Below are 19,058 nucleotides of genomic sequence, written 5' to 3' on the forward strand. Positions count from 1 at the left end.
TTTTGCTTTATTCTTCTGTTTAGAACTCCAGTCCGCCTTAGGGGCTGGAACTCTTCCCCAGACCCTGGTCCCATGACTGGTCCAGACAGAGGGCCTAGCTTTGGACAGCCCAGTCTCTAGACCCCACCTCCTGAACTCACCAGCTCTCAGTCGGGACCTGCAGTAGGCAGGTTGGGGTGGAATCTGACCCGCTTCCCGCTTGCCCGAGCCTGGATTCTCACTGATGCCCCCCAGGGTACTGGCACCTGCCAGAGCCAAGGGCAGATTCACCAAGTGCACTGGGACATGGCCTCAGATTGCTGGCTGCTCCCTTAGGGGAGAGTCCTGGAGTCAGGCCAGCTTCTCTGCCCTTCCCAGCCCTTCCTCCTCCCCACCATCTGTGGTCACAGCACACGGCTAGGCCTGCCCAGCACTGCTCTCCTCTACCTTATGTCCAGACCTTCCGGATCCTTGGCAGTCACGTTGCCCACTTTGGTGCCTTTAGCCACATCCTCTCTGACTTTTGCTTGGTATAGTTGTTGGGAAAATTGCGGTGCCTCATTCACATCTGTCACAGTAAGTCTGAATGTAGCAGAAGAGCTGGCATTGTACTGTACACCAAACACCAGAGGCTCTGGGTTTTCTGCTTGGAACACAATATTGTAAACATCTGCTGCTTCAAAATCAAGAGGCTGTGTAGGGAAAAAAAAGAAGGAAAATTAATTGGGGGATACTTAGCTCTCTTAAGATTCATTCCCTATGTTCCTTGAAAAAACTCGTACAGAGCAGCAGTTCTTAATCTAGTGTCAGCAAAAACTTTTCAGGATAATAGAGCCATGGAAAAGTTTTTGCTGCAGGACTTCTCAGGACTTTTAATATGCTAATGTGTGTTCGGACTCTCCTAGAAGAGGAAATCAATGCAGCACTCCTCAAATTTATTAACCCTTGAGTAATTCATTCATTCAGCAGAAACTTACTGATTCTCTCAAGATGGTTCTCAGAAGTCATTGGGAAGTGCTTATGCAGAGATTTTCACATTGGTGGAGGATGATTTCCCAGAAACCTCAGGACTTAAACCTCAAAATAAAAGACTTTAAACTCATGGAGGGTGGGAGAGTTTAGCAGACACAATCAAGAGATCGATGGTCTGTTCTGGTTCAAGCCATGTCGGACAGGACCAGGAATGAAAATCAAGAAACTAATTTTGGTTTAGTTTGAGGAAGAATTCAACAGTTAGGGCTACCCAAGATAGAAAGAGTTGCTTCAAAAAGCAAGTTCCTAACTCTGGAAGCTTTCAAGAATAGGCTTAAACAGGGCTTCCCTGGTGGCACAGTGGTTGAGAGTCCACCTGCCGATGCAGAGGACACGGGTTCGTGCCCCGGTCTGCGAAGATCCCACATGCCGCGGAGCGGCTGGGCCCGTGAGCCATGGCCGCTGAGCCTGCGCGTCCGGAGCCTGTGCTCCGCGACGGGGGAGGCCACAGCAGTGAGAGGCCCGCGTACCGCAAAAAAAAAAAAAAAAGAATAGGCTTAAACAATACATCAGGTTAGCATAAAAGGACTTAAGTATCATTTAAGCAATTGTTTTTTTTTTTAATATCACCCAAACAATTGGTTTACATTCTTTTAAGGTTCCTCTCAAGGCAGAATCCATAATTCTATGGGGAAAAAGTCCTAATCCTAGAGACCTGCTGAGGAGTGAGACAGACCCTAAAGTAGGGCTTCTAAAGGGGGAAGAAAGGGTTTCCTGGGATCCATGAACTCCTAGAAACCAAAATCTAAATATTGCATTGTTAAAAAGAAACAGGAGGCCCAAAATGGGGTCACTTGTGCTAAACCCCATGTCAACAAACCCAGTCTTAATACCTAACCTAATTACAGTCTCAACCCCTGCCCAGAAATGCAACCTTTAACCAATCAACCTGGAATTACCTCATCAGGACTAGTGAGGTAATCTGCCCAATAGGCCCTTTTGTTCCCTTTAGGAGGGCAACCTTGCCTGAAACAATGCATTCTTTGCTAATAATTTCCTTTTTCCGCCTGCTTTCTGCTTTAATAAGCTCTCCTTTTCTACAGGTTGGCAGAGGTTCCTTCTATGTGCTAGATTCCTAATGCCCAATCCATTTAAAGTCAATTGGATCCTTAAATTTCCTCAGTTGAATTTTTGTTAACAAATTTGGTGGCAGTGGTGGGATTGGAGGAGACTTACAACAGCTTTGAGGACAACGAGAAACACAGGTGTGGTACCCCTCAAAAACTCTAAGTTCACTGTCCTTCTTGCCATTTCCAAGAGCTGGGGGTAAACCCCTCTGAGCTCCACTCTCTTTGTGTTTAGGTCCTGATCCACTTGGCTTTCCAGTCCAGGGCTCAGTGGGTCAGCTTGAGCTGGCTGATGGTTCCATGCAGAATCTGAGTCCCTAGGCCTTGGTTCTGTCTGAAGTTCCCCTTGGTTGTATAGCATCCCTTTCCCTAGTTCCAGTCCACAGTCCCCGTTTACTGGAATCTGTTGACTTAATCCATGCTGGGAATTGCTGATGGTGTGCACAACCTTCTATTGGTCAGTCTGCAGTAACATCCCTTGATTACCTCTGGTGTGTTAAGGTGTACATGTTTGTTTGTCTTATTTTGTGTAGATAAGGGCTATTGCTAGCAGAGATCTCAGAAGCCAAAAAAAAAAAAAAAAAGCTGCAAAATTTGGTGGGTACAGATGGAGCATTTAAGGGCTATTAGAATGCTCACCACCTAACTCAAAGACTCCTGTATTAGGATAAGTTGGTCATAGAACAGGTTAGATTGATACAGACCACCTGCCAACCTAAAGAAAATTTCTGTGCAACAAGGTACGATACATGGTAAAACAATGCACAATCCCCAAGTCAGTGGCACAGCCCTTTTAGGTATTAGTTCAGCATAGCTAATGGGATCCATAAACGCTAAAGAGTTAAGTGCGCCACCTTCCAGCATACCTGCTTATTTTATGTCTAAAAACTATGTCTCAGGAGCTATAAAGACCTACCAAAAAATGGCCAAAATTTTACTAAAGACAACCTAGAATTTTGTGCATAAGAACTTGGCTTGGTAACCATCAGACTGAGGTCCCAAATATGGCTGAACAGAAAGTAATGGAAGTTGAACTCCATTTGCTGCTAAGGGTCCTAGCAAACGTTCCAATGAGATAAAAGCATTTAAGAATTGCACTTAGGGCTTCCCTGGTGGCACAGTGGTTGAGAGTCCGCCTGCCGATGCAGGGGACACGGGTTCATGCCCTGGTCCGGGCAGATCCCACGTGCCGCGGAGCGGCTGGGCACGTGAGCCATGGCCGCTGAGCCTGCACGTCCGGAGCCTGTGCCCGCAACGGGAGAGGTCACAACAGTGAGAGGCCCGCGTACCGAAAAAAAAAAAAAAAAAAAAAAAGAATTGCACTTAAAATCAAGGAATATCTATTTTAATGGGCATGCAGAAGCCTCCAAAAGACTTAAAATTTCCAAAATAGTGTCATTGAAAATTTCGTTGCAAAAGGCTAATAAAAGATTAGAGATATAAAAGGTGCCCAAAAAAGACTATAGGACTGACATAATTCCTACTGCTCCCCTCCATCCTCCTTTATTTGAATATTCATTCTGGTAATCTTCTGTCTGAATTGCCTCTCCACTCTGAAGAAACTATTAATTAGTTACCTTTTATTAATAAAATAAGAGCTTAGCTTGGCTTTCTGCCTACCTAGGGCAAGCAGGCTGTCAGTTTTTTCCTTTCGCTATCTTTGGAAGTAACTCTGGATCCTAGAAAGGTAGTAACCTTTGCACCCTCTTTGAGGATACCTCTTGGGTCCATGGAGTTCTTTAATACTGCCAGAAACATTTACCATTTAAACAGGCTGAAAACTGACAAGCTATTGAAGATGTCATTTAGGTTTCAAACCAATCCCTTGAGGAATCAAGAGCAATTCTTTTCATCTTACAAATCTTTGCAAAACTAGATATGCATCTCTAGAGGCGATTCAAAGTTCACTTATTCCTTTTACCAATCTCCAAACCGCCCCTATTTTATCTTAAAAGGCTCATAACTTGCATTCTTTCCCTGTGCCTCTGAGATGTAAATGTTAAAGTACAAACTACAGGGAGGTAAGTTTTATCAGAAGAAAAACAAAAAGGGGAAAGGTCATTTGAAATTTAGGACCAAAAAAAGCAACTTAAATTCAACTCTTTTAATAACTAGTAAAACAGATGTGATAAGGTCTCTGCATCCGTCTGTATGTTCGTGTGTGTCTACATATACACGTGTTGCAGACGTATGGTATTGCTAAGACTCATTTACAAAAGAGTTCTATTTAGCTGGCTTAAACAAACAAGCATTTATATAAATGTAGTCTTCATAGAAAGTCTCAAAAATATAATAGAGGCTAATCCAAATGTTTTTCAGTTTTATATATTCTGGGAAAATATTTTATATCAAAGCTAATTTAAAGTTGCTGGTTTGATTAAAATAGAATGTGTCTAGAATTACACTGAATACAATACAGGCACACAAATTTTATTCTACATGGGTTTATTAGTCAAATAAGTCCATGTTATCTCTGTTACAAAGTTTGTCAGCAAAAAATTAAAAAAAAAAAAAGCTTGTGGTGATGGCTGACTTTGTCTAATGTCTCATGAAGTTTTCATGGGTAATCTAAACATAATAGTTGGGAGCAAGTGATTTAGATAGATGTAAGTGGGATAAGAGTTTTTAGGTAAATGTTTTTCTGCAATAATTATATTTTATGGTATGTGTACTTAGTCTCTCTTTAATAACTTACACCCTTAGCATTTTGCTAAATTAAATGATAGAAGTTCATTGAATATCTAGATCACTTCTAAATAATATAAAATACTAAAACATTAATTATTGAACGTAGATTTTTACCTACTTTTGGTTTCCTTTTGCAGAGGAACTAAAGACATTTGGCTCTATTAGTATATATGGTTTTTGCCACATTAAAAATTTTACTATGAAGAAGCATGTATTTCTAAAAATTATGAAATGTATTCACAAATTTGCTAATCTAAAGAATGCTAGTGGAATAGTTCACAACTGCTTACTAAGTTTTCACTATAAATTAAGGTTTCTAAGGGTTAAGAATTCTAATATATGCAATATATAATATATATTATATATTATATATATAATATAATATGCAATATATAAAAATAATAAGAAACAACTCTGTATGCAAGGAAAATTGGATATGTTTTTTGTTTTGGAGGTTTTTTTTTTTTTGGTTAAAAGGGTATAAAGTATGGAGATACATTTTGTTGAGGGAAATAAAAGTGATTTTGCTCTAAAGTAAAACTAGTTATTTCAAAGTGGGAAGAAAAAAAAAGGACAAACTATGGATATAGGAAGTTAAGAAGAATGAAAGAGAGAAACAGAAAAAGAGAGGGAAAATGAGGAAATCTTGTGTGGTCAAGTTGGCTAAAAACTAAATTGTTATTATAAGGGTTTTAAAATAAGCTTTAATACCAGTAGTATACTTATGTAAAACTAAAACTTAATTTTCTTTCCTCTGTTAAAAGGACAAAGTTTTATTAGATTTACTGATAAATGAGATCTACTCTTAATAAGAAATTTAAACAAAACTTTTTCTTTATCTTTAAAATAACCTGCCTGGAAAGCAAAGATTTTGTGTTTTATCAAAATAATTTTTTGTGTTTTATATCTTTATTATCAGTCTTTGATTACTTAAGTAAACCGAGTCTTCTCAATATTAAAAGAGCAAAGTTTGGCTCAGAAGTATGTAACTTACTGCATTTGCTCTTGAAATCTTTTATTGTCACTTTGGATAATTAAGTGGATAATTAAGTATTGTTTTATAATGATCTGTGATCCTTTTTAGCCAAGTGTCCAAAACCTTTTGAATTTTTTGGCAAACTTCCCCAAATCAAATTCTAAGTGAAGTCTTTTTGACCTGGAAATAACTTTGGGATTTTCCATAGGGCCTTTGGAAAAATCAGAAAAGATTTCTTCTTTCTCCTTATAAAAAGAGAGATGTGACACTAATTAGGCTTATTTGATATGTTAAATTACATGGTAAAAATCGTCAAACAAGTAATACTGTGCCTTCTTCATGTTATATTTGTATAGATACATGTTATAAGTGTTACAGAAATGGGATAAAATTCCTGGAAATCTATTATTTCCTGGTATGATGTTATCAGTCATAATTGTAATTATTATCTTAAACATTACATATTACAAAAATAACCAAATTTCCTTGTCAATTCCATTATAATGAATTCTCATCAGATCTTTAATAATGGGCATTTTAAGGATTTTGTCATTTACAGATAGTTAAATTTTTATTCTAATGCTTTTGCAAAAACGTTCCTACAAAATTGCTTCATCTTCAGAGAAATCCATAAAAAGGACTCTGACAGGTATTCTAGAATACAGGTTTCTGATCATTTTGTTGTTGTTTTTTTTTGCGGTACGCGGGCCTCTCACTGTTGTGGCCTCTTCCGTTGCGGAGCACAGGCTCCGGACGCGCAGGCTCAGCGGCCATGGCTCACGGGCCCAGCCACTCCGTGACATGTGGGATCTTCCCGGACCGGGGCACGAACCCGCGTCCCCTGCATCGGCAGGCGGACTCCCAACCACTGTGCCACCAGGGAAGCCCTCTGATCATTTTAAGATCATAAAACTAAACTGAGTAAGAATTTCCAGAACTAGTGGAAAAACTCGATTCAAACAGAGCAAGTATTAATTACATTGGATTAAATTAAATGAGGAGGATGATTGATTATAATTTGTATGACTTTTAAAACACTGCTGGTTCCTTAATGCTTTGGTTTTCCAGATTTAAAGAAATCTTTTCACTTAAGCAATCTATGACTTACAGCAATTGATACACTATACCTTTGTAAACAAAAATGACATTTTTTTCTACATGATCTTTCCAGAATTTAGAAACTCTTAATGTATTCTTTTCATGGCAATATAGGTGGTCATTCACATAAGTTCAATAAGAATCTGTTCTCCTGTAATGGAACACAACTGGAAACACTGACCATATTACCAAGGCTTGGACTGAATTGTCACATTTGAGAGAGATGTACATAGACTCAGAGAGTACCTTGCTTCCAAGGTTCCAGCAAAGCAATCTTAAAAAGAGCTTATATAGTCAATCACTATTCTTGCTGCACTTATGTAAATAATCAAGGCAAATTTAATGCAAACAAATTAAGTTTTAGTAGGATTATCCTAAAAAAGAATTTTTTTAAAACGCAGGAATAACTGCTTAAATTTATTAACTGCTTAATAAATTATGTTTGCACCTTTATCTATATTAGATTCTAATCCTGCTAATTATCTTTAAGGATTTGTTATATACATGAAAACTGGATTGGATCCTGAATTTTTCTACTTTCCTCAAATATCTGGCTACAACTTTCCAAACTAATGTTTCCAGTTTTCTCCCACCCTTCTGAATTAGAATCACTAAGAACAAAGACTGCCCTTGAATCTCCTTGGAAGGGACTATACCAGGTCCTCCTCACTACCCTGATGGCAGCCAAACTTCAGGGTCTTAAACCTTGGATACACATCTCACAGCTGAAGAAGACTCCACCTGACATCTGGTCTTGTATAAATGCTGGAAATCTCCAAATCAAATTGACTGGGAAGAGAAGTAGCTGACCCTGAGGTAGATGCTTCCTTCCAAGACACCACAACAAGACTTCACACTTCAACTGAACAAGAAACTTTTTTTTTCTTTCCCTTTCTTTTACTCTGGCATTGGCCTGGAAAGGTAACACCATCATCTGTATCTTCCAGGCCATTGCTAAGGGATGTAACCTCTGAAGTTTAAAACAACTACTATTTCAGGCTAGGAGAAAACCTAACTGACATCTAGCTTGAACAGGCAAATGCAACTATCCCTGCAAGTGAATCTATTAACAGTGCCACCTTGGTGGAAGTGATTTGTGTCCCGACAGGATTTATCTTTGTCTGTGGTGGTTGTCATTCTTCTTATGTACCTAGACGGCTGGTACATATCAGGCAATGTCTCTTAGGTTATCTAACTGCTCCCCTAAATGTTCACAAACAAACTGAGACACCTCATTGGTTGACTCCCCTGGATTTACATCATTGAGTTAGAAAGGAATTATCAAGAGGTATTCATGACTCAGGATTCACTTCCTTTAGCAGGGCCATACTTCCCCAGTTAAGAGTATATGTAAATGAGAGAAAAAAAAAAGAGTATATGTAAATGAGACTAGATCAGGAACCTTTCCTTAACTCTTGAAAATATTGAAACATATTGAAAAATCCTCTGTTAGAGCAATAGCTGTCCAACAAAAAAATCTTTAGACTTTCTGGCCCAAGTTGTTCTTGATAATAATATAGCCCTTGATTCTCTTTTAGCTGAGCAAGGAGGTGTCTGCACTGTGGCCAACACCACCTGCTGCACCTGGAGTAGCACTTCTGGGGAAGCTGAAATTCAGTTCCATAAGATCACTGAGCAAGCCACTCCTCTTGGTTTAAAAGGGTTACTTCTGCCATGGAGTCTTTCTTTGACTGATTTGATTGGTTTGGGTCTTGGGGACCATGGCTCCAAAGTGCTCTCCAAACATTGGGAATTATCCTGCTTGTTAGAATCAGAGTACTCGCCCTCATGTGCTGTATTCTCTCAAAAGCATTAAATGCAGGGCTTCCCTGGTGGCGCAGTGGTTGAGAGTTCGCCTGCCGATGCAGGGGACACGGGTTCGTGCCCCGGTCCGGGAAGATTCCACATGCCGCATAGCGGCTGGACCCGTGAGCCATGGCTGCTGAGCCTGCGCATCCGGAGCCTGTGCTCCGCAACGGGAGAGGCCACAGCAGTGAGAGGCCCGCATACCGCAAAAAAAAAAAAAAAGCATTAAATGCATGCTCAGAACTGCTAACTACCAAGTCTCCCTAAGACTAGAACATCAGAAAAGAGACAAAGAGAATGACCAACTTAAAAATTGTGAACCTGAAGCTGATGCCTGTGACTATCACAGAGATTAAGCAAAAAAACATTATGACTTGTGAGTACCACACAGAGGATCAACAGAAGCTGAGAGAACTACAGAGAGGTATGTGATAGTGGCATTTAATGCCTTACATTTTGATCACATCTCTCAGATAAGCTGAGAGTCTGATCAAAAGGGGAAAATTGTTAAAAAGAAACAGCAGGCCCAAAATGGAGTCACTTGTGCTAAACCCCATGTAAGCAAATCAAAACTTAATAACTAACCTATTGCAGTTTCAATCCCTGCTCCAGGAATGCAACCTTTAACCAGTCAGTCTTGAATTATCTGGTCAGCACTAGTGAGGTAATCCACCCCATAGGCCCTTTTGTTCCCCTTAGGGGGGCAGCCTTGTCTGAAGCAATGCATTCTTCGCTAATAATTTCCTTTGTCCGCCCCCTTTCTACCTTTAAAAAATCTTTTCTTTTCTACAGCTTGGTGGAGCTTCTTTCTAATTGCTAAATGGGATGACACTTGACTTATGAAGTATTTAATAAAGCCAATTTGATCCTTAAGTTTACTCAATGGAATTTTTGTTGTTTAACAATACATATGTTCATATGTGAATCTTTTGGTAGGGGGAGGATATGTAGCTTTTGTCAGAGTCTCAAAGGTACCCATGACCTCAAAAAGATGAAGGAACCAAAGTAAAGCCCAAAAGGCACATTAAAGATTATGGGAACTGCTCTGTTTTATTCACTCTTCCAGGCCTGGAGGACCCAGGATCTCCTGGTGATCTGTCAGCTCTTTAACCTGAGTTTATATCAGTTTCTCATCAGTTAAACAAAAATGGTAGTATCCTTTCATGAAGAGAAAAATTGACACATGATTGCATTAGCTTGGCCTGCCCTTCCCCAACATCTGAAAAAATTCTCCCCCTCAGTCAAAAATTGGCTCAATGCTGTCCTCACCATATTGGCTTCCCTGGACCTTCCTCGCTATCCACAAATGGGTGAGCTCCACGTCGTCTGTAATCTCATCATACTTAACTCAGGATTCTAATTGTTTGGTTATGTATTCTAGATCCTTATTGACCATGAGCTCTCTGAGGAGAGGAACTGTGTTATATTCTTCTTTGCTTCTCATCACTTCCCTGACATGCAGTGCCCATAGTATATCCATTAGGATAGGTAAAAATGAGAAGCCCTCGGTCCTTCTCAAGCCCTCGCAGACTCCAGTGGGAAAGAGATCCTGGAGAAAATCCCCACTCTCTAGAAACCCTCTCCTCCACGTACACACAAACACACACAACATCACAACCCAACTTCTAGTTCAAAAGAAAGTATAATAGAAAGTTTGCCCATATGGAAGAGAAAGAATTAAGTATGAAGACTCAAGGTCATTTGAGATAGAAAATAAGAATCAGTTGACCTTTGTTAAAATACAGGATATAAAATTTTGTAAGCTAGCTACGATGTAGAAATGAGGTTTTTCATAGACATAAGCACCCACTGCCCGTAGGGCACAACCCCATGATGACCTCTTGATCACTACCACATGGTCTGAAAGGGCCGCTCACCTGGGGGTTGTGAGGAGGTGTGTGGAAGCTGGAGCATCTGACTCCCAGGGACCCACTCATCATCTCAGGGGATAAGGGCAGGGGTGTCAAACTGAGAAGGTCTGGTTGATGGAGCAGGAAGGCAGCGGCCCCCAGAGCAAGCCTGCCGTGTGGATAAAGGACACAGCACTCTGTTCCTTGTGGGTCCAGCCACACCCAAGCTCAGACAGGCAGCAGAGCGTTCTATGTGCTCAGGCAGAGGATGCACACCCCCCATTCTTACCATCAGGTCCTAAGTCCCCTCCCTGGCTTTTCCGTCCCTTCGTGTGGTCACCAGAGGTGAGGGGTAAAGAAATGAGATGGTATATCTGCAGAGGTGGAGCAGCCTGTGTTACCAGAACAGAACATGTGAAGCTGAGAGAAGAGAGAGATGACAGTGAAGACACACATCAAGCTAAGAAGTTGGGACTTTATCCTTGATGAGGAGAGAGAGGTGGTGAGCACAAGACTGACAGGGGCGGGGATTTGTGTTGTAGAAAGTTAACTCTGGGAGCAGCCATGGGAGGGGTGGATTTGAATTCATCTGACCTGGGCAGGGAGACCAGTGTCAGTCTCTTGGGAGTCACCCTCCTAGGAGAGGGTGTCAGTGCTCCTGAAACACTTACTGAATGGAAGAATCAGCCTGCCATCAATCAGTCTGCTTAACTTTCACACCAGGAAAAACACTGAACCAAGTTTTCCAGGGATAAAATCAGAAATGGAAGATGCTAAATTTGCAAATGATAATCAGCAGAGTGGAATCAAGGACGAGCCTTGTCAAACCACGTATACTGTCTTTCATGACATGGCAGGTCTGCAAAGCCAGGTCAAGAGACCCTCACGGCCTCTTGGGATTACCTCGGGCCCATCTGGGCAACTTACTCCTCAGGTAAGCTGAAAACACATGCTCATGCCACCATCGCTCTTCTGCATACAACTGCTCAAAAGGTCAAACCCCATGATTTAGATTCAACCTGGAAGCAGAGATAAAGTGCCGAAGGAAAGGAATTGAGACTGGGGATATTTAACATTTACACCAATCATCGGTGATGAGGAAAAAGTGCACATTAGTTTTCCAGATGATACCCTTGCTGGTCAAAAATAAGTCACGTACTAAGAATGGAAAAGAATCAGCCATAATGAAGAAGTGACAAAATTTGTATAAAAAAAGAAAATTAAAGCCAAAACAAACCCCTGAATTTCAAGAAAGGGGGTGCCAGGAGAGTTATTGATGAGCCAGGCAGGGCTCAAAGAAATAGGCTTCCTGGCTCCTGACACCTGCTTGGTCCCAAGGGTATGATGATCTACCACACAACAGGCGAGAGCTTGGGGCAGCAGTAAACAGAGAGAGGACAGCGCTTCTAAAACTTGCTTAATCCTAAGCATCACTTGGGGCAAGTGAAACGATAAAAAATGTATATATTGGTCTCTGCCCCTGGCTCCTGACACTGAGCTCCTAAATCCCTTGGAATTTCCCGGATGATAGGAGTGCCTTTTATTCTAATGAGGTGACTCTTGGTGGCTCCTTGAATGGTTTCAGGATGGGGGCTGGTTACCAGAAAGACCAAGCCATGATTAGAAGCTTGGAACTTTCAGCCCCACACCCACCCCACCCCCCGGAAGGGGAAAGGGGCTGGAGATTGAGTTAATGATCAATCATGTCTACATGATGAAGCCTCAGTAAAAATCCCCAAAGTAAGGCCTTCAGAGAGCTTGTGGGTTAGTGAACACATCCATGTGCTGGGAAAGTGGATACACACCCTAACTCCATGGACAGAAGCTCCTACTCTTGGGGCCCTCCCAGACCTCGCCCTATGTATCTCCTCATCTGGCTGCTCATCTATATCCCTTATCATATCTTTTATTAAATAAAAATTGGTAAATATGTTTCCCTGAGCTCTGTGAGCTGTTCTAGCAAATGATCCAACCCAAGGAGAGAGTCATGGGAACCTCTGATTTATAGCCAGTCAGTCAGAAGTACAGGTGAAAACCTAGGACTTGCAATTGACTCTTGAAGTGGGGTGCGGAGGAGTCTTGTGGGACTGAGTCCTTAACCTGTGGGGTCTGATGCTATCTCCAGGTAGACAGTGTCAGAACTGAGTTAAATTGTAGGACATCAGCCTGGTGTTGGATAATGGCTTGATGTGTGGAATACCCACAAACCTGGTGTCAAAAGTGAAGTGTGGTAGTAATGCAAGAGTAAAGGAGAAACACTTTGCAGGCACTAAAATTACTGATTTCCAGGTCCTCCCATAGAGAGGCTGAGTCAGCAGTCCCCAGTGGGCACCATTTGACTCTTGGATTAGACAAGTTTGGTCCCCTTGGCAAGAAGCGAAAACACATCTATCCACAGGCAGAATCCTGGCTTCTGCCCTCACTCTAATTAATTAGAATTAAGATAATGCTGGACATTCATTAAATTGACTGCTACCTGCTGGGGGCTGTGTTAAGAGCTATATATGTATTTTCACACTGAATCCTCCAATGTCCTTATCAAGAAGGTGCTGCCATTTCACCAATGTTTCAGATCAGAAAACTGAGGTCTGAGGTTACAACATTCGGTCAAGGTCGCAGAGCTAGTAAATGGCAATGCCAGGCCCCAACAGAAATCATTTCCTGAAGGGAGTCAGAAGCCTGGGGTCAAGTTCCCAACTCTGCCATCCCTGGGGGACTGACTGTATCTTGCTGTGGGCCTGAACCTCATCTGTACAGCGGGGCTCTTTCCGCCTCCCTCAGAGTCAGCGTGAGAAGAAAAGGAGCCTGTGCAGAAGTGCTTCATGAAGCACAAGGGGCTTCAGTTGTGGAGTGTGTGCTCCTCGGTGAATTTTACCTGCGTTAGCACATTTGTAATTCATATGAACAGGTGCTGATAGAATTGTGATTAAGAAAATATCAGGGAGAGGAGCTTCAAGATGGCAGAGGAGTAAGACGTGGAGATCACCTTCCTCCCCACAGATACATCAGAAATACATCTAGGGCTTCCCTGGTGGCGCAGTGGTTGAGAGTCCGCCTGCCGATGCAGGGGACGCGGGTTCGTGCCCCGGTCCGGGAGGATCCCACATGCCGCGGAGCGGCTGGGCCCGTGAGCCATGACCGCTGAGCCTGCGCGTCCGGAGCCTGTGCTCCGCAATGGGAGAGGCCACAACAGTGAGAGGCCCGCGTACAGAAAAAAAAAAAAAAAAAGAAATACATCTACATGTGGAACAACTCCTACAGAACACCTACTGAACACTGGCAGAAGACCCCAGACTTCCCAAAAGGCAAGAAACTCCCCACGTACCTGGGTAGGGCAAAAAAAAAAAAAAAGAAAAAGAAAAAACAGAGGCAAAAGAATAGGGACGGGACCCGCACCTCTGGGAGGGAGCTGTGAAAGGGGAAAAGTTTCCACACACTAGGAAGCCACTTCGCGGGCGGAGACTGCGGTTGGCGGAGCGGGGAAGCTTCAGAGCCACGGAGGAGAGCACAGCAACGGGGGTGCAGAGGGCAAAGTGGAGACATTCCCGCACAGAGGATCCATGCCGACCAGCACTCACCAGCCCGAGAGGCTTGTCTGCTCACCCGCCCGCGGCGGGCGGGGCTGGGAGCTGAGGCTCGGGCTTTGGAGGTCGGATCCCAGGGAGAGGACTGGGGTTGGTGACGTGAACAAAACCTGAAGGGGTTAGTGCGCCATGCCTAGCCGGGAGGGAGTTCAGGAAAAAATCTGGGCCTGCCTAAGAGGCAAGAGACCATTGTTTCGGGGTGCACGAGGAGAGGGGATTCACAGCACCGTCTAAACAAGCTTCAGAGAAGGGTGCGAGCCGCGGCTATCAGTGCGGACCCCAGAGACGGGCATGAGATGGTAAGGCTGCTGCTGCCGCCACCAAGAAGCCTGTGTGCAAGCACAGGTCCCTATCCACACCTCCCCTACTAGGACCCTATGCAGCCCGCCACTGCCAGGGTCCTGTGATCCAGGGACAACTTCCCCGGTAGAACACACGGCGTGCCTTGGGCTGTTGCTACGTCACACTGGCCTCTGCCGCCACAGGCTCTCCCTGCATTTCATACCTCTCCCTCCCCCCGGCCTGAGTGAGCCACAGCCCCCTATTCAGCAGCTCCTTTAACCCCCTCCTGTCTGGGCGAAGAACAGACACCAGAGGATGACCTACATGCAGAGGCAGGTCCAAATCCAAAGCTGAGCCCCAGGAGCTGTGCAAACAAAGAAGAGAAAGGGAAATTTCTCTGTGCAGCCTCAGGAGCAGCAGATTAAATCTCCACAATCAACTTGATGTACGCTTCATCTGTGGAATACCTGAATAGACAATGAATCATCCCAAAATTGAGGTGGTGGCCTTTGGGAGCAACTGTAGACTTTGGGTTTGTTGTATGCGACTGACTAGTTTCTGATTTATATGGTTATCTCAGTTCAGTTTTTAGCACTTGTTATCATGGGTGGATTTGTTTATTGGTTTGGCTGCTCTCTTCTTTTTAAAATTTTTTTATTTTAATAATTAAAATTTTTTTTTAGTTTATTAATTTTATTTATTTTTCTTTCTTTCTATCTTTTTCTCCCTTTTCTTCTGAGCTGTGTGGTCGACAAGGTCTTGGTGCTCTAGCCAGGTGTCAGGCCTGAGCCTCTGAGGTGGGAGAGCTGAGTTCAGGACATTGGGCCACCAGAGACCTCCTGGCCCCACATAATATCAATCAGCAAGAGCTCTCCCAGAAGTCTCCATCTCAACGCTAAGACCCAGCTCCACTCAATGACCAGCAAGCCCCAGTGCTGGATACCTCCTGCAGAACAACTAGCAAGACAGGAACACAACTCCACCCATTACCAGAGAGTTTGCCTAAAATCATAATAAGTCCACAGACACCCCAAAATACACCACTGGACATGGTCCTGCCCAACAGAAAGACAAGATCCAGCCTCAGCCACCAGAACACAGGCACCAGTCCCCTCCACCAGGAAGCTTACACAGCCCACTGAACTAATCTTACCCACTGGGGGCAGACACCAAAAACAACAGGAACTACAAACCTGCGGGCTGTGAAAAGGAGACCCCAAACACAGTAAGTTAAGCAAAATGAGAAGACAGAGATATATGCAGCAAATGAAGGAGCAAGATAAAAACCCACCAGACCAAACAAATGAACAGGAAATAGGCAGTCTACCTGAAAAAGAATTCAGAATAATGATAGCAAAGACGATCCAAAACCATGGAAACAGAATGGAGAAAATAAAGAAACATTTAACAAGGACCTAGAAGAACTAAAGAGCAAACAATGATAAACACCACAATAAATGAAGTTAAAAATTCTCCAGAAGGAAACAATAGCAGAATAACTGAGGCAGAAGAATGGATAAGTGACCTGGAAGGTAAAATAGTGGAAATAACTACTGCAGAGCAGAATAAAGATAAAAGAATGAAAAGAGTGGAGGACAATTGCAGAGACCTCTGGGACAACATTAAATGCACCAACATTCGAATTATAGGGGACCCAAAAGAAGAAGAGAAAAAGAAAGGGAGTGAGAAAATATTTAAAGAGATTATAGTTGAAAAGTTCCCTAATATGGGAAAGGAAATAGTTGATCAAGTCCAGGAAGTACAAAGAGTCCCATACAGGATAAATCCAAGGAGAAACATGCCAAGACACATATTAATCAAACTGTCAACAATTAAATACAAAGAAAAAATATTAAAAGCAGCAAGGGTAAAGCAACAAATAACATACAAGGGAATCCCCATAAGGTTAATAGCTGATCTTTCAGCAGAAACTCTGCAGCCAGAAGGGAGTGGCAGGACATATTTAAAGTGATGAGAGGGAAAAACCTACAACCAAGATTACTCTACCCAGCAAGAATCTCATTTAGATTCACTGAGAAATTAAAACATTTACAGACAAGCAAAAGCTAAGAGAATTCAGCACCACCAAGCCAGCCTTACAACAAATGTTAAAGAAACTTCTCTAGGCAGGAAACACAAGAGAAGGAAAAGACCTACAATAACAAACACAAAACAATTAAGAAAATGGTAATAGGAACATACATATCAGTAATTACCTTAAACGTATATGGATTAAAAGCTCCAACCAAAAGACATAGACTGGCTGAGTGGATATGAAAACAATACCCATATATATGCTGTCTACAAGAGATTCACTTCAGACCTAGAGACACATACAGACTGAAAGTGAGGGGTTGGAAAAAGATATTCCATGCAAATGGAAATCAAAAGAAAGCTGGAGTAGTAATTCTCATATCAGACAAAACAGACTTTAAAATAAAGACTATTACAAGAGACAAAGAAGAACACTACATAATGATCAAGGGATCAATCCAAGAAGAAGATATAACAATTGTAAATCTTTATGCACCCAACATAGGAGCACATAAGGCAAATGCTAACAGCCATAAAAGGAGAAAGTGACAGTAACACAATAATAGTAGGAGAATTTAACACCACACTTTCACCAATGGACAGATAATCCAAAATGAAAATAAATAAGGAAACACAAGCTTTAAATGATACATTAAATAAGATGGACTTAATTGATATTTATAGGATATTCCATCCAAAAACAACAGAATATACTTTCTTCTCAAGTGCTCATGGAACATTCTCCAGGATAGATCACATCTTGGGTCACAAATCAAGCCTTGGTAAATTTAAGAAAATTGAAATCGTATCAACTATCTTTTCTGACCACAATGCTATGAGACTAGATATCAATTACAGGAAAAAAAAACTGTAAAAAATACAAACACAAGGAAGCTCAACAACACGCTACTAAATAGCCAAGAGATCACTCAAGAAATCAAAGAAGAAATTAAAAAATACCTACAAACAAATGACAATGAATACTCGATCGCCCAAAACCTGTGGGATATAGCAAAAGCATTTCTAAGAGGGAAGTTTATAGCACTACAATTCTACCTCAAGAAACAAGAAAAATCTCAAAAAACAATGTAACCTTACATCTATAGCAATTAGAAAAAGAATAACAAAAAAACCCTAAGTTAGCAGAAGGAAATAAATCATAAAGATGAGATCAAAAATACATGAAAAAGAAATGAAGGAAATGATAGTAAAGTTCAGTAAAACTAAAAGCTGTTTCTTTGAGAAGATAAACAAAATTGATAAACCATTAGCCAGACTCATCAAGAAGAAAAGGGAGAAGACTCAAATCAACAGACTTAGAAATGAAAAAGGAGAAGTAATAACTGATACTGCAGAAGTACAAAGTATCATGAGAGATTACTACGAGCAACTATATGCCAATAAAATGGACAAATTCTTAGAAAAGTACAACCTTCCAAGACTGAGACTGGAAGAAATTAAAAATACGAACAGACACATCACAAGCACTGAAATTGAAACTGTGATTAAAAATCTTCATCAAACAAAATCCCAGGACCCGATTGATTCACAGGCGAAACATTTAGAACATTCACAAACATTTAGAGCAGAGCTAACACCTATCCTTCTCAAACTCTTCCAAAATATAGCAAAGGGAGGAATACTCCCAAACTCATTCTACGAGGCCACCATCATCATGATAACGAAACAAGACAAAGATGTTACAAAAAAAAGAAAACTACAGGTCAATATCACTGATGAACATAGATGCAAATATCCTCAACAAAATACTAGCAAACAGAATCCAACAGCACATTAAAAGGATCATACACCATGATCAAGAGAGGTTTATCCCAGGAATTCAAGAATTCTTCAATATATGCAAATCAATCAATATGATACACCATAGTAACAAATTGAAGGATGAAAAACATATGATCATCTCAATACATACAGAAAAAGCTTTTGACAAAATTCAACACCAATTTATGATAAAAACCCTCCAGAAAGTAGGCATAGAGGGAACTTTCCTCCACATAATAAAGGCCATATATGACAAGCCCACAGCCAACATCATTCTCAATGGTGAAAAACTGAAACCATTTCCACTAAAATCAGGAACAAGACGAGGTTGCCCACTCTCACCACTATTATTCAACATAGTTTTGGAAGTTTTAGCCATAGCAATCAGAGAAGAAAAAGAAATAAAAGGAATCCAAACTGGAAAAGAAGGAATAAGACTGTCACTGTTTGCAGATGACATGATACTATACATAGAGAATCCGAAAGATGCTACCAGAAAACTACTAGAGCTAATCAATGAATTTGGTAAAGTAGCAGGATACAAAATTAATACACAGAAATCTCTGGCATTCTTATACACTAATGATGAAAAATCTGAAAGAGAAATTAAGGAAACACTCCCATTTACCGTTTCAGCAAAAAGAATAAAATACTTAGGAATAAACCTACCTAAGGAGTCAAAAGACCTGTACGCAGAAAGCTATAAGACACTGATGAAAGAAATTAAAGACGACACAAACAGATGGAGAGATATACCATGTTCTTGGATTGGAAGAATCAACATTGTGAAAATGACTCTACTACCCAAAGCAATCTACAGATTCAATGCAATCCCTACCAAACTACCAATGGCATTTTTCACAGAACTAGAACAAAAAAT

The 19,058-nt window shown here is 41.4% G+C and overlaps 1 protein-coding gene across 1 annotated transcript in view; it reads right to left on the reverse strand.

The window, feature by feature from the left end:
• The window catches only part of CDH17 (cadherin 17), a 54,850-nt gene that overhangs the window by 15,049 nt on the left and 20,743 nt on the right, over nt 1-19,058 (reverse strand). Inside the window, 1 exon segment of the mRNA XM_060287247.1 lies at nt 427-671. Coding sequence (XP_060143230.1) covers nt 427-671 — 245 coding nt within the window.

This window comes from Globicephala melas, chromosome 17, assembly GCF_963455315.2.
Source record: "Globicephala melas chromosome 17, mGloMel1.2, whole genome shotgun sequence".
In the NCBI taxonomy this organism is placed as follows: Eukaryota; Metazoa; Chordata; class Mammalia; order Artiodactyla; family Delphinidae; genus Globicephala; species Globicephala melas.